This window comes from Anas acuta, chromosome 3 (genome assembly GCF_963932015.1).
Source record: "Anas acuta chromosome 3, bAnaAcu1.1, whole genome shotgun sequence".
Classification (NCBI taxonomy): Eukaryota; Metazoa; Chordata; class Aves; order Anseriformes; family Anatidae; genus Anas; species Anas acuta.
In genome coordinates this window covers 19,495,030-19,509,556 of record NC_088981.1, presented here as the reverse complement: position 1 = coordinate 19,509,556, position 14,527 = coordinate 19,495,030, and the positions used below count along the sequence as shown (strand labels likewise).

At 35.4% G+C, this 14,527-nt stretch overlaps 1 protein-coding gene across 1 annotated transcript in view; it reads left to right on the top strand.

The window, feature by feature from the left end:
• Window positions 1-14,527, top strand: part of USH2A (usherin) — a 404,558-nt gene that overhangs the window by 332,552 nt on the left and 57,479 nt on the right. Inside the window, exons 56-60 of the mRNA XM_068675985.1 lie at window positions 3,681-3,788; window positions 4,315-4,498; window positions 5,190-5,347; window positions 12,447-12,605; window positions 13,800-13,962. Of these exons, the coding sequence (XP_068532086.1) occupies window positions 3,681-3,788; window positions 4,315-4,498; window positions 5,190-5,347; window positions 12,447-12,605; window positions 13,800-13,962 (772 nt within the window). The remainder of the gene's footprint in view (window positions 1-3,680; window positions 3,789-4,314; window positions 4,499-5,189; window positions 5,348-12,446; window positions 12,606-13,799; window positions 13,963-14,527) is intronic.

Sequence of the window (14,527 nt, the reverse complement as noted above, 5' to 3'; positions counted from 1 at the left end):
TAGGGTCTTGCAAATAACAGACGAGAAGGCTAGCACCTTGCCACTGCACCATTGTCTTGCTGCTTATTTTTAATTACATCAAAGCTTTGGAAACATGATCCCACAAATGCTTTGTGGGAATAGCGGTGAATGTGCTCATCATGTGAAATCCATAAATTGCTTATAATCCTCTCAAGATGTTAAAAAAAGCATTAAGTAATTGAAGACAGGAAGTCCTCAGTTAATTATTTAGAGGTGTTATCAATGCTTTAAGCAAACTGAAGCATTTTCTGCTATCTCACTGAGTTGAATGCCACTGGGACCTAGGGGCAGCAGCCATCATCTTCTCATATTCTCTAATGCAAACAGCACATGGCAGCTTGTCAATAAAAGACCTTTTTATATCATTTATTACTGAACACTTCCACTACCCTGTACAGAACAATTTGGATGACAGTTATGGCATTGTTTCACTTTGCGTTACTACTCCTTTACAAATGGGCCTGCTAATGCTCTGCAGTGGGGGGGCAGGAGGCAGAGGGTAAGACTAAGAAAATAATTAGGGGAATTGTAAGAGAAAGCTAAGAGTGCCCTCTTCAGCAGCAGCAGGTGGGTTTATCGCAATAACTCTTCTCAAGTTCCCCTTTTTCATACACTAAAGATCATATCCCAAATAAGAGGCTTTATCAAGCATTCATAGGAACAATTATCTTTAGGTAAAAGCCAGATAAGATCATTGATATTTACTTTAGGAAAAGAAACAAGGTTAAAAAATATTATGTGACTGAATGGCTTCAAATTCTTTCATTGAAATATATTCTCCATTTCAAGGTAGTGAAAACTGAAGAGGCACGGTAATGTTGTCACTGGTCAACCTATCTCAATGCAGCCTTGAATTACTAGTAATATTTATCTAAAAAGCTCATGGGGATAGAAGGATTGTGTAAGGCTGTGGTCAGAAATCTGACATCTTCCTGAGTAAATTCCCATGGTAGGGCCCAAGAGTGTTAGCCTGGGCGCTAATTACTGACCTTGCTGGAGCCATACCCACAAATGCAGACAAACGGTATCAGAAATAATTGATTTGACTACTAGGACAACGCATTCTTTAAAAAGCTGTTTCACAACCCTTTTGGCAAATAACATATGCTGCAATAATGAAAGAGAATTCTAAGGCTAAAACAACTAAACAGGAGACAAAAAAAAAGAAAAAGAAAAAGGAAGGGTGAAGTATCCTCTAGTGAACAATCACATAGAGAAATTGGAAAAACAAAATGCTGTTTACATTACAAAATTATCTTACCTGTTATTTTTATTATCAATCACATACATAGCTTTGTACAGAGCTTTCCAAAGCATACATAAGACAAGGTCTGTGATGCAGAGCTTTAATAATGTAGATAAAAATCTGATATGACTGCTCCATGTATAGAGGTTTCAGGTATCAGAATTCCACCAATAAATTTAGTGAAACCATGTGCTCTTTTTTTAATGCCCATTTTTCTCTTTAAAGTGTAGTTGTAAATGAGTATTGCTTTATTATGCATGTTTCCTTTAAAAGTGAACATGACTCCCTTTAGGGGAATTCAAGTAATTTGTTGCCACAGTAATCTTTTCTATCCTGAAATGTTAAATACTTGGCTTTCCTCCATGCCTTTGCCTCTCTCTAGTCTGCAAGTGTCATTTCCTCCCTTCTTACTTTATACTCAGTGTTCAGATGATTTTTCTTCTTTTCCAGTTCATGATTAGGTTACAGTCAGGGCTGTCCCTCTGAGTCATCTCTTTATTTTCTCTCCTTCATGTCTTGTGTAATTTGCAAGCAGCCTGCATGTCTTCCATTCATTACTCTACCTTTCTACATAATCATTGCTTCTTATTTCTATTTTTTTTTTTTCTAATAGGTTTTAATTAAAATGTCTGCATACTGACTGTAAGCAAGGATTTTCTTAAAAACAAAGATATTTCCCAAGCTTTGTCACAGAACTGCATTGTTCTTGAAGTAATTACAATTTGGCATAAGTTACATAAAAAGTATGGTAAATAAAACGAATACTGCAGCTTCTGTTTAGTAGGGTTATTCCTTCAGGGAATCTTATTGTAGATGGGCCTAATTCTAAGTCTGACTGCAGCTAAATATCCTTTTGTCTCAGCAGACATTAGGCACCTATAGGCAGACCTAGAAAACCCAGGGTTCATGGGACTACAAAACACAATCCACAGGGATAGCACAAACCCATTTTCTGACCAGCCCTGTGCCCTCAGCCAAGGGTAATGTATATTACCCTTGTAATATAACCTGGTATATATATATATAATATGTAAAATAACCTGGGCCTCCACAGTCTGGTCAGCAGTTAAAGTTGAGCTCTGAGGTGTTCAAGCCAGGCTCACATGGAGGCCTGAATCTTTAAAGATTTGATCTGTTAAAACTGTGAGCACCATTTAATGGGTATGCACAAATGGCTTTTCTAAAGCTTAGTATCTTAGCCAAATTTGGGTACATTTTGTATGAGCAGTCCTAAAATCCAGTTCTTAACCAGTGGGCAACTTGATGTCAAAACTGAAGCCACTGACACAAAGCAAATAGATGTTTGAAAATTTCCAAAGCAAGATATTCTCTTTTAGTCTCATTCAAGTATGCCAAGCATAGAAGGTTTGGGGTGAAAAAAGTAGTTCTAAAAGAGGTAACTAAAATTAGTATCTTGGAACCTGGTTATCATCCCTTTTTCTGACTGTTGTATAGCAGTTATAGCAAAATCTCATAAAAATAACGGGAAAAAATGCAGACAAAATTGAATATATAGAAGTTGGAAAAGGGGCAAGAACAGAGTATGTCTTTGGACTTGTTTGCAATTCAGTTGGAAAATTCATGTTCAAATAAGGGTTTATTGTTCTCTTTTCTCATTGTTGCAAATATATTTGTATTAAATGTTCAAAACATTTCAGGGTTTTCAGCTGTTCACTTCCAAAGCTCTAAGGAATTACATTTTCAAGTGCTTATCTGTTGGAAAGCTTTGAATTTCGTTGGCCGTCACCAATTATCATAGAATCACAGAACAGCCTGGGTTGGGTGGGACCTTAAAGACCATCAATTTCCATTCCCTCTGCCATGGGCATGGACACCACCCCCTAGATGCCCAGGGCCTCATCCAGCCTGGTCTTGGAACACCTCCAGGGATGGGGTATCCACAGCTGCTCTGGGCAACCTGTGCCAGTGCCTCACCACTCTCTGAGTGATTATGGAGAATATGTCTTTACCAATAGGTACTTTCCAGCAATGTCTTAACCATTTTGTGCAGCCAGAAGTGTAGTTTCAAAAAGCAGCAGCTTAAAAGACTGAATAAATTCTCAGAAGGTTCATATGGGTTGAGGTCTGGACTGTAGTTGTTGTGCTACAAGTGCTATCTAAGTTAACTGATTTGAAGTTAATTGAGATATGTCTATATGAGGGGCATCCATAGATCCATTGAAACACAGTTGCATATTAAGTCTGAATTTTGTCAAGTATTTTAACTAGTAGATGTATTTCTAAATTAGCAAGAATTCTCTATTACCGTATTATTCAGATGTAAAAGAAGAATGACTAAAATTTTACGTTTGCCAAAAATATTAAAAGTTAAATTTACCTTTAAATCCAGTACTTCCTTTTAGCGACAGAATTTTGGGAATGCATTCATTTAACCTCTGTTCGCTCTTTCTAGGTCTGCAGCCATACACTAACTATAGCTTCAAGCTTACTGCTTGTACATCTGCTGGGTGTGCTTCCAGCCAGCCACTTTCAGGTCAAACTTTGCAATCTGCTCCTCACGGTAAGGAGAAAAGGCATTCTTAGAGACCTGCAAAAACATAGTCATGAGGGCTTGTATTTTGTAATAGTTTAACAAGGTGTAAAACTCCACCATCATCAATCAAGCTATCGTGGATAAATTTACACAGGAGAATCCATCTCTTTTCTAAGAGCATTTGGATCTCAACATGCTCTTTATACTGACTGCCTGGCACTGTACTTCTGCTTTGTTTTTGTGACAATTTTTCCACATTTATCTTTAAGTTAGCAAGGTTAGATTTAGCAGATGTCTATTTTTCAAATCACAAATAAATATGCAGAGACAGCTATGCATAGAAAGGCTGTAGCCTTTGGCTTTGTTCTCCATTATTATGTACCTTGTCTAGTTAGTTACATTTAATGAGGGTTAAATTCAGATTGTGTTGTTAGATTCTCTTATCCTCTCTGGCTATGTTTAATGCATTTGTTACATTGCTGAAAGCAACAGCACAAACTGTGCGACACCTTTCATTGTCTGTCATAAAATAGTGTCATTGTGATATTAATAGGGGTATGGCCAAAACCTCATCATATCATAGTCAGTTCAACAGAAGTGGAAATCTACTGGACTGAACCAAAGAAACCTAATGGACTCATTACTCAGTATCAATTATTTCGTGATGGAGAACAGATATTCTTGGGTGGTAGTAGAGACCTGAATTTCACAGATGTTAACCTGCAGCCTAACAGTAGGTAAGGCATGTTAAAGCAGTTTGGTGGTATATGAAATGTGTTCAAAATAAGTGTTTGTGAAACATACAAAAATGTAAATTACTCTTTTAACAAAAGAAAAATCTCTTATTGTATTACTTAATTATTGGAAAATTGGTAAAGCGCACTTTTAGGAAGCTATGAATGGTGGAGAGTCTTAATCAACTGACTTCTCTCTCTGTCTCTTTTTCTTTTTTTTTTCTTTTGAGAACATCATTCTGACTGACTGAAAGAGGGGGAAGCTTTTTATTTTCCCCTTTGGTTGATGGTTGTTTTTGGTCGGTTGTTTTATTTCTTATGGAATATACTTAGAAAAAATAAAGTCTTTAAATGTTAAACAGCACTGAATGTCTTTTATGATATTGTTTTGCATTTTGAACATACTGACATGAAAGCATCAGCTGCTAATACTTTAATTAGGCCATTCTGGAATTTGTTTTGGAATTTTTTGGTTAATATTTCTTATGTAAGCTAATGTAAATTTTAGTATAAAAATTATTGTTCTGATAAAGAATCACTTCTCTTATGTAAAGAAATCTTAAAGGTGAAAGTGCTCACTAATGCAGTATTTGTAGTCTGTTCACTTTAAATTGGTGAAAATGGGAATGTTCTATTACTGATATGCTTAAAGCTTCTAACCATAGTGTCTACTGATCTTTTTGTGTTTACGCAGATATGTTTACCAGCTGGAAGCCAGCACCTGGGGCGGCAGCAACACTAGTGATAAATACGTTATACAAACACCAGTAGGAACACCAGAGAAAATTCATGTCCCATATAATGTCACAGTAATTGATGCATATTCTATGTTTTTAGCTTGGGATACACCAGGTAAAAACATATTTCTATGTAGTGCTTTGTAGCAAAATGAAAGGATAGAAAAAATAGTATATTAAGGCAAGCAGGTGAATCATTCAATTTTTTTATTCTTTGTATTTGGTTTTAGTGTTGGTGTGATTTAAATAACTAGTATCTAAAGCTGCTGTTTCTCGGAGACATTATTTTAATAATGTTGACCTATATACTTGACATGGGTATTGTGAGGATTAGCTAATCAAAAATCCATGCATTAATTTGATCTTGTAAACTATTACTGAGCACAAGTAGTAAGGGGAAAAAAACAATTACACTGAAAATGAGTTTCCCCTTCTGTTCCAACCAAACTGAGTTACAGAGAGGGAGACCTATCAAACTTTTGGGCTGATGATGTCTTGATAACTATGCTGGCAACTAAAATGTCCAGTTGTCCTGCACAAATCAATTTTGAACTCCTTTAAAAAACCATTTAAGAGTATAGTACAGAGATCCCATGATAGCTTTGACCTGATAAGTTTTATTCACCACAGCACTTTAGTGTTATGTGGGTGTATTACCTTGCAGTATTGTAGGTCAGGAAATGCCCCAAAATTTTTCAGCTCTTGTTCCTCTGCTCCTGAACATTACCAGGTTGTCTTGGCCTGCTACAGAGGTAGGCTAAGAAGGAATATTTGAATAACATCATCTTTTTATGTTAGAAAATGTGTTCCATTTTGTTAATGTAGATCACAGCTTAAGTGACTGCTATGGTTTGCTGATATGATAAAAATGATATGGTATAGTTATTGTGGAACAATGAGAGCAATATAAGTGAAAAGTTTTCTGTCTTGTGTAGTTCCTCTCCAGCAAGGTGTTTTCCAAGATATTAGTTTTTTTCAGTTATACTGAGGTCAGGTTTTTTAGACACTTCAGATGTTTGCATATTGCAATAGCAATAATATATGTTTTATCAGTGAACTCAAGGAAGTTTTGATGTCACCTCTTCCTAATTATTTAAGATGTTTGTACTTTGCAGAGCAGTCACAGTAGCATCAATTGGCATTAAAAATAAAGTGACCTAGTAAAGGTGTTTTGCCTTCAGTGCTGGATTGCAAGTATTGTGGTAGTGCTTAGCAGTGTTCACCCTACCCATTTAAGCAATGATTAATAAATCTATAATACCCTGAGCTGTCAATCTTTTAGTTTTCAGAAGCACAAAATCCATTATAGAAATGATATAATATATGAAAAAGATTAAAATCTTAAATTAAACTTTTCTCCCTACTGCCTGGAAGGATTTAGAACCCAGCAGAAGGCAGGTGAATTCGAATGGCATATAATCTACAGTTGGTTTTATTAGAAAGTGACTCATGCTGTATTATAGTTTTGATAATAAATATAATTTAAGATACAAAGTATTCAGCCATATTATAAATAGATTTAAAACATAGGAATATACTGGAAAAGAATAGGTTTTTGTTGAGTGGGGCATTTCACAGAAAAAGTTGTCCTTCTTGTTCTGGACCTTTTCTTTCCCAGCTGCTCAAATTCCTGTTACTCATAGCAGGTTGCAAACATATAAGGAGAATTGGGCTTTGTGTAGGACATTTGGTAATATTGCAATGAAGACAGTGTGTACAAAGGTTTCTATATTTCTGAAACCACAAGATCAGAGGGTTGAAGAAGAGATTGGATCTTATGAGTGTACTGTAGAGGATGAGGGTTTGATATATTCACACAGCTGTAGGAATTGCTCTCCTCAGTCAGGTGAAAGTACATGTCCCTCTTTCCAGGTACTGGGATGCATCCTGAAAGCTTATCTTACTTTTGTGGATATTTGGTGACTCAGTCCCTTCCTCTGTCACTGTGTTGTGGTGTCTATTATTTTAAGCCTTTAAGTTTGGATAAGGGATTCTTCTTTATGCGGTGCCCCTGACAGGATAAACAGGAAAGGAAAAAATGTTGTTGTTTTTATCACAGAGCTCCAGGGCCCCTAGCTGATCTTTTGTACAGGGATGGGGAATATTAAGAGCAGAGAAATGTTACTTCATGATACTAAAATAAACACTGTGTGCTAGAAATTAGTTCCTGACTGTTCATAATCCTGCTTCATGTTCTTTCTGAGACCTTTGCGCTCTTGGTGTTGTTTTTTTTTTTTTCACAATAGGAAGACTTTGGGTCATGCAGGTGGAGGTTTATTTTGGAGGTTCTGATGTTCTGTTATGAGATACAGCCCGTTAACAGGTTCTGTGCATGCAGACCTCTGAGGCCCATATATCCCCAGCTTGCTGGAATTCACGTCACTGTGTGATGTAGTAGACCTTTTCTCTATTTTTTTTTTTCTGTATGTGAATCCAACATGGTATATTGAAATAATACATATTTCCATTTAAAACCCAGAATGCAGCTTTTATTATATGGATTGTCATTCATTCCTTGACAAGAGGGGTGTTTTAATTGATAGTCTTTCTGAAAAAAGTGCTTTATATTAGCCAAGTTTTGATGAGAGGGTGGTTGGTCATAATGTCTTCCTGTCTCTGGATATCAGGGATGCTTTGGCATTCTATCTACTTATCTGCTGTAATAAATTTAGATCAAATATTCACCCTCAGTATTAATTAATGGTATCGTATTATGCAGACCTTCCTTTTTGATTGCTTTCATTATAATGTTTCAAAATCTGTGATGTATCTAAATCATAACTTCACAGATATGTGTCATTTGACAACTCCTGACTTAACTAAATAGCAAGGTAGCCAAGTAGTGGCTAAAGTGATGGATTCAGAAAAAAAAAATATTTGACACACCTCACTCACTATGGAAAATAGGACTTTTTTTTATGAAATGGGCATCCCATTATCTTGTGTTGCATTGCCTCAGTGAACAGACCTCAAAGGTATGGTACATTTCACTGATACGTTACCGAAGGATATGTTACAATTACTGTGGAACTATTAGTGCCATGAATAGAAGCAGAAAAGCTGAATGGGAAAAAATAGTAATTCTCCCAAGGCATATCCATAAATGTTATTGATAGGTAGGTAGGTAGGTAGCTGTCCTGCATTTCAACTCATTGACAACCCCATTGGTCCTCACTGGGGTCCTCATTCTCTTGCATATACTCAGTTGCTGGCAGCAACACAAAAACAGAACATGCTCAAAAGAAATAAAATTCTGTCCTCTGCTTCTACATTACTTGCTTCATATGTTAATGATCACCTGGATTAAAATTCCTTCTTACATCATGTTTTAATAATCAACTTCATCCATCTCTGGGTTTGCTTTAGCACTTAGAGCAAAGGTTGTGTAACATGTCTGGATTTCTATTTTGATCAAATTTGGTATTTGAATAACATTTGTGTCTTATCTTTGTCTCTTAGTTTCCCCAGCTAACCTGTTTTCTTGTTTATTTCAGAAGATGGTCTAACAAATTGTGCTGACTTGTGCTAGGGCAATGTAACATTTCCTCTTTTCGGTTCTCTCATATAAATTAGTGTACACACCACATCACTGTAGGCCAAATTTTTCGAAGTTCTGCATCTTGAAAGTAATCAGCATCTCCATCTGCTACTGTCTTCAGAGTCTTATTGGGAACACTTGTTACAACCAGAATGATACCTGGATACATAAAGTTTATTTTTAATATTTAAAATCAGAAAGCCAAATACATGTTTTTATTGTCTGAGATTAAAAAATAAAATATTACTTTAGACTTCTTTCTCCTGCTTTTTTTTTTTTTAAATAGAATTATCATTTTTATTATTTGTTGACTTTAACTGAAACAGTTCAGCCATTTTGCTTGAATTGTGATGGAGTTTCACATCATATTAAACAGTTTTCATCAATTGACTTCAAAGAGATTTTTGGTGACCAGTCAGTAAAACAGGCAGTGTCTTTTCTCCCTAAATCTAGGCAACTTGTGCTTCAGATTCAATTTTATGAGCTCCATTAGTTTTGAAGTACACAGAGCAGTTAAACCAAATTTGCAGAGTTTTTGCACAGAATTGTCCATTGAACATTATCCAAATATGCCCACAAAAAAAAAAAAAAAAAAAAAAGGTTTAGTTTGATTGACTTGTCCCATTGCAGAGTGTGCACCTGCTGTGAAATGAAGTCACAGTGAAAAAAAGTGGAATAATTTAACTTTTTTATTTGTAAAGATAATCAGGGTTTTTCTGATTACATCTTAACTTCATAAATGTTAAATAACCTATCAGCATCTAGTTGTTGTAAATTATGAAAAAGAGCATTGCTGGGAATATTAACCAACTAAATCCTTGTTCTTTAGTGAACATGAAAATGTGTTATGGCAGGTTGTCATTGTGTTCATGGTAACTTTGACACCAAATAACAAAACTGCCATTTGCACTTAGGGTAAATTGGTTCACTTGTGCTTTTACGGTCCCCTTTATTCTGACATAAATTTATGAATTCTGGAACTAACCAAGTCGTGTGGTTTCCCAGCTGACTTGAACAAATATGACCATTTCATTTCCTTCAGTCATCAGAGCACACAAGGTAGTCGTTTCAGACTGGCTGCAGATGCTAAAGGCTATTCTGGAATATAAAAAGTTTTTTTGACACGTTTTTGTGTTGCATGGGTGGATTTCTTCATTTTTACAGATTATAAAGTGATCCTTTGATCTTGGCATTGAATTAATTTAATCAAATTGTGGAAAAATATTAGAATTTTTCATGTAGTTTTATTTACAGTTTCCTGTTCACTTCCTCAGAATACTTTTTCTGCTGACCATATTTATTATTGGTATCATTCATTAAACATTTTCTGCCTTTAGGAGGAGGAGATTAAGATTATGGGTTTTTGTTTTAGCATTTCGGCTGAGATATAGACTGAATGTTGGACAGAGTTATGTTGAAACAGGTATCATTTGCTTCATATTGACATCTGGATTCAGCTGTCCTTGCTTGTACTTAAGCTTCCTTGGGAACCCAGGTATTCTGAATAGTTCAAATTTTTAAGGTGCTGGTGATTTTGCCTAGAATAAATGCACTTACCAGATGCAAAAAAAATGAATTACATGAATTTTGTGTCACTTCATAAGTTAGTAGACGTTTCTTGCTGAAATACCTGGTTTGTCATAAGGACTGGAGAAGAAGACTACCTTACCTTACCTCAGCAAAAAAAAAATATATATTTCTTGCAGGAGCCATCTACTATACTTCAAGATCACCTCTCAGTTTTCCTTTGTAGTATCCTGCACAACTTAAAAAGCTGTATTTCTGTTATTCTGCTCTTAATTATTTTTTCTTTGAAACTTTACACTGAGGAAAAAAAATACATTGGTATTTTATCTGTTGCCTTCTCCCTTCACCTCCTTCAGTGGTTAATGTCAGCACCTTCTTCATATAAACTGAGCTATTGAATAAGGTTGAAGCCATGCCTACAGTGCAGGGCTATTTTTTCATTTTTTTAGTATAACAGCATTTCATTTGTCTAGCACCTAGTGAAGTAGCATATTCATATTTCTTTGGGATTTTTATGTCCCACTTTTCTTTTGAGAATTGTAAAAACTTGGTATTTCAAAGATTTTTCTGATCTTCCAAAGTACATCTGTTTATAATACCATGAAGAAATTTGAAATCTTTCCAATTTCCTGTATATTTTTTTTAATGTGCATATTCATAACAGTGGAAAAAAATGCATTATTAGCTTCAGGGTGATAGTATCAACAAATATTCTTTATCAGAAATGCACCAAAGCTACAATTACAAGAAAGAAGGGACTTGTTTTCCAAATTAACAAAGTTTCTCAAGATCTAGATGAGTCTCAGAACTGCTTAAAGGCATCTGGTTCTTGGTGCAATCACAAAGAAATCTCTGTGACATCCAAAGTAGGTATTGTGTTGAAAGAACAACGCGCTCTTGCTAATCAGATGCATCTTGACTCGTTTCAGAAAGGTACCTTGTCTATGTCTTCTTGTACTTTGTTTTTACTTAGGGCTATGCCTTAAGTGACTGCAGAATGAAGGAAATACACTTAACTGACAAACTCTTCATTGGTTATTCTCTTGGTTTTATGAAACCACTGCTGTCTGTGTAGAACAGTAGTAGAGAGACAATGAAAAGCCCATGTCCTAATTACTGGAAAATAATTGCTGTTATGTTTTGTTCATGTACCCTGGATTCTTCTTTCACCCAAAGACACCAGTAAGGAAAAGAGTCTCATTTAGATAGTAGCTGGAGGCTTTCTGACTGTGAATATTGATGGGTCTGGAATACAAGGATACAGAGAGCTGCAGCCTAATGTAGCTCTTCTCTCCACACCCTTTGAAAACAACCACTAGCCAAACAAACAAGAAAAACCAAACCAAAACAACCAAACAAAGGAAAAACAAACAAACAAACAAAAAACATTGAGAAGCGATGTGGAAAGAAACACAACAAGATCCAGGAACTTCTGCCAGTCATTCTGAAGTGATGGTGTATGGCTTAGTTTGTTCTCTTCAAATATTAAATTTTTCAGCTTCTCAACAGAACTGGAAAACAAAGAATTGACAGCATGGGAAGATGAATAGAGTGTAAAAATGTTTGAATTTGAACAAGATAGTAAAAATCAGTTTCATTTCTCTTCAACAAAAAATAAAAACTAATAGTTTGTTTTATATCAGATGAAATGATGTTGTAACCAACGTTTGTTGGTTAGTGTACTGTACTTTTCTAGTAGAAAAGGCTAAGCACCTACACTCAGGTACTGCTGCTGGGCTAACAAGGGATAATTTGCCAAATGGAGGCAATTCACTTTGATCATATGACTCTACACTCCAAAAGTGGTGCTTAGTAGCTGTTAGCTCTTCAAAATAAGGAAATAAAAGCTGCCTGATTCCCAATTATAAGGTCACTCCTCTTCCCAGAAGTAGCAATTGCAACACTTGCATTGACTGAATTGAATTTTGATTTTTAACTAAGAACTGTAATGTCTGTCTTCCAGTTACGATCTGCAGGTGGATCTTTTCCAGTTTATGTTTAAATGTTTTTAGTTTCCAAAAGAGACAGTAGGCAAAACCTCCAGAGGGGCTTACATGTAAAATTGTATATGTTGAATGTCTCTTTGAAGTTGTTGTGCACTGTTGTTAGTATTTCAGATAATCACTGGTTCTTTGCTGTTTCACAACAGGGATATTTGCTGTCGGTACGCCTCTGGAATACAACATCTTACTAAATGCAAGCAGCCCCGCTCTGCTAGTGAAGCCAGCAGGTCAGGAGCATTTTGCTTTTGTGGATGGCCTAGATCCCTATACCCTGTATGAGATAAGACTGCAAGCATGCCAGAATGGTAAGAGTTTTTTTTTAAAGACTCACCTCCATGACTGGAAAGAAATGGAGATTTGCCAAATAGATTCAACTCATGAAAACAGATAAAATAATATTTCTACATCAGAGTGAAATGTTTACCTAGTGAAAAGAAAGCCTAGCACTGAATGAAGCATTAAATATTTCTCCATGTTATATCATGAATATTTTAAATGGAGATTTTAAAAATGTATTTTAGGTAATATGTACCTTTTTATTAAAAGCCATTCGCAATAGCATAACAATTATTGAAAATATGCATACAGAACAAAATGGGTTCTGTAGCTGTTCACCTGGAAGAAATACTAATCACAGACACTAGAGAAGAGCCCAAAGATTACAAAATTCTTTAAACTTAGTAGAAATTCTCAAAATCTGAAATCTTTCTAAACTGATACCTTAAAACCAATTCTGTTCTCACCTGCACTGGTGAAAGTTATAAGAAAGTCACTGATGGAGTTGCACTTATTTAAATGAGTCTTTAATAATTAAATGAGGCACCATTTCATTGGGAGCTTCTTGACTTGACATTCATCAGCTTTCACTGTACTGTTATTTCTGGTAGCTTAGTCTAGAAATGCTCAGTCCTGAATTCCATCTCAAAGAAAAGTTTAGCTAATGGATGAAAAAAGCCAATTCTGTCACTGTCATCCTAGCATGTCAGTGAAATCCAAATTGGCTTCTTCTCAAATTTCTCCAAAATTTTTATTATTTTAAGCCTCTTGTCCTGATATATAACTTACTGGCCTATGGACATTGTTGCACATTGTAAATACCATTATGAGATCCCAAAGAGTTTTGTGAGGACAGTATAATAGTTGTGATTAGACAGCTTGAAAGAACATTTAAATAATTTACCACGGAAAAGATTCCCTAACCAGTGAATATTTTAATATATTTTCTGTTTTGTTTTATTACAAATCATGAAGTGTTCTCTTCAAATCATGAAGTGTTCAAAGTGTTCTCTTGGTTTTCACTTCCTTTGATTGTTTCATCCAGTAAATGTAGCCTTTGTATATTCCATTTGGAATATTTCCATTATTTTCTCGTGCTTTGCATTATTTGCTTATTATTTTTTTTTCATTTCCATTATTTTCTTGTGTTTTCAATTTTTATTTTTTTTTTTTTTTTGTCAAGGAAGAAACACTTATCTCTAAACAAACTTCTCTTTTTGTAGGTGGGTGTGGAGTGGGTGGTCGCACATACTCAAGAACTGCTGAAGCACCTCCTAGCGGATTGAGCCCACCTATTGTTAAAGCAATGGGATCTGCACTCATAGAAGTGAAATGGGCGCCACCTAAGACACCAAATGGCATCATTACTAACTACTTTATTCACAGGTAAGTGCTTTATCACCTCAGATTCTGTAGCCATATTAAACTGTTAATTTCTTTATTCCTTGATATATTAGAATGTGAAAAAATGTAGAAGTATATGGTAAAGTTTGTCTTGTTTCTTGGTTTTCAAATGCTATGGCAAGATGCTGATGTAGGGATAGACAAATTGAGAATGAGAGCTGAGACAAGAATCTTATTCTACAGTAACAGAAAGAAGGTGAAAATACATTTTTCTAAAAATCAAAGGAACAGGCAATAATTGAAAGATAAATGCTCATTGTGGGTGTTTGCATAGACGACTAGGTACCTTCTTCAGTCCTCTCTGATAGGCAATTGCAAAATTTGGAAAGGAAGTAGGAGTAATTCACTATTGTTGAGATTTTCAAACTCTGAAGTGGTTTCTGAGTTCCTAACACAAAACAGTTTTCTAAGAGGAATTATGTTCCTGTCTATGAGTAAGTAATCTGGAGTGTGATTATAGTACAGTTTAATTCTATAAAATCTTCCAATTAAATTATAGCTATTTATGTTCCTTGGTGTTTGAACTCAGCTGCCCTGTCTAGGTGGT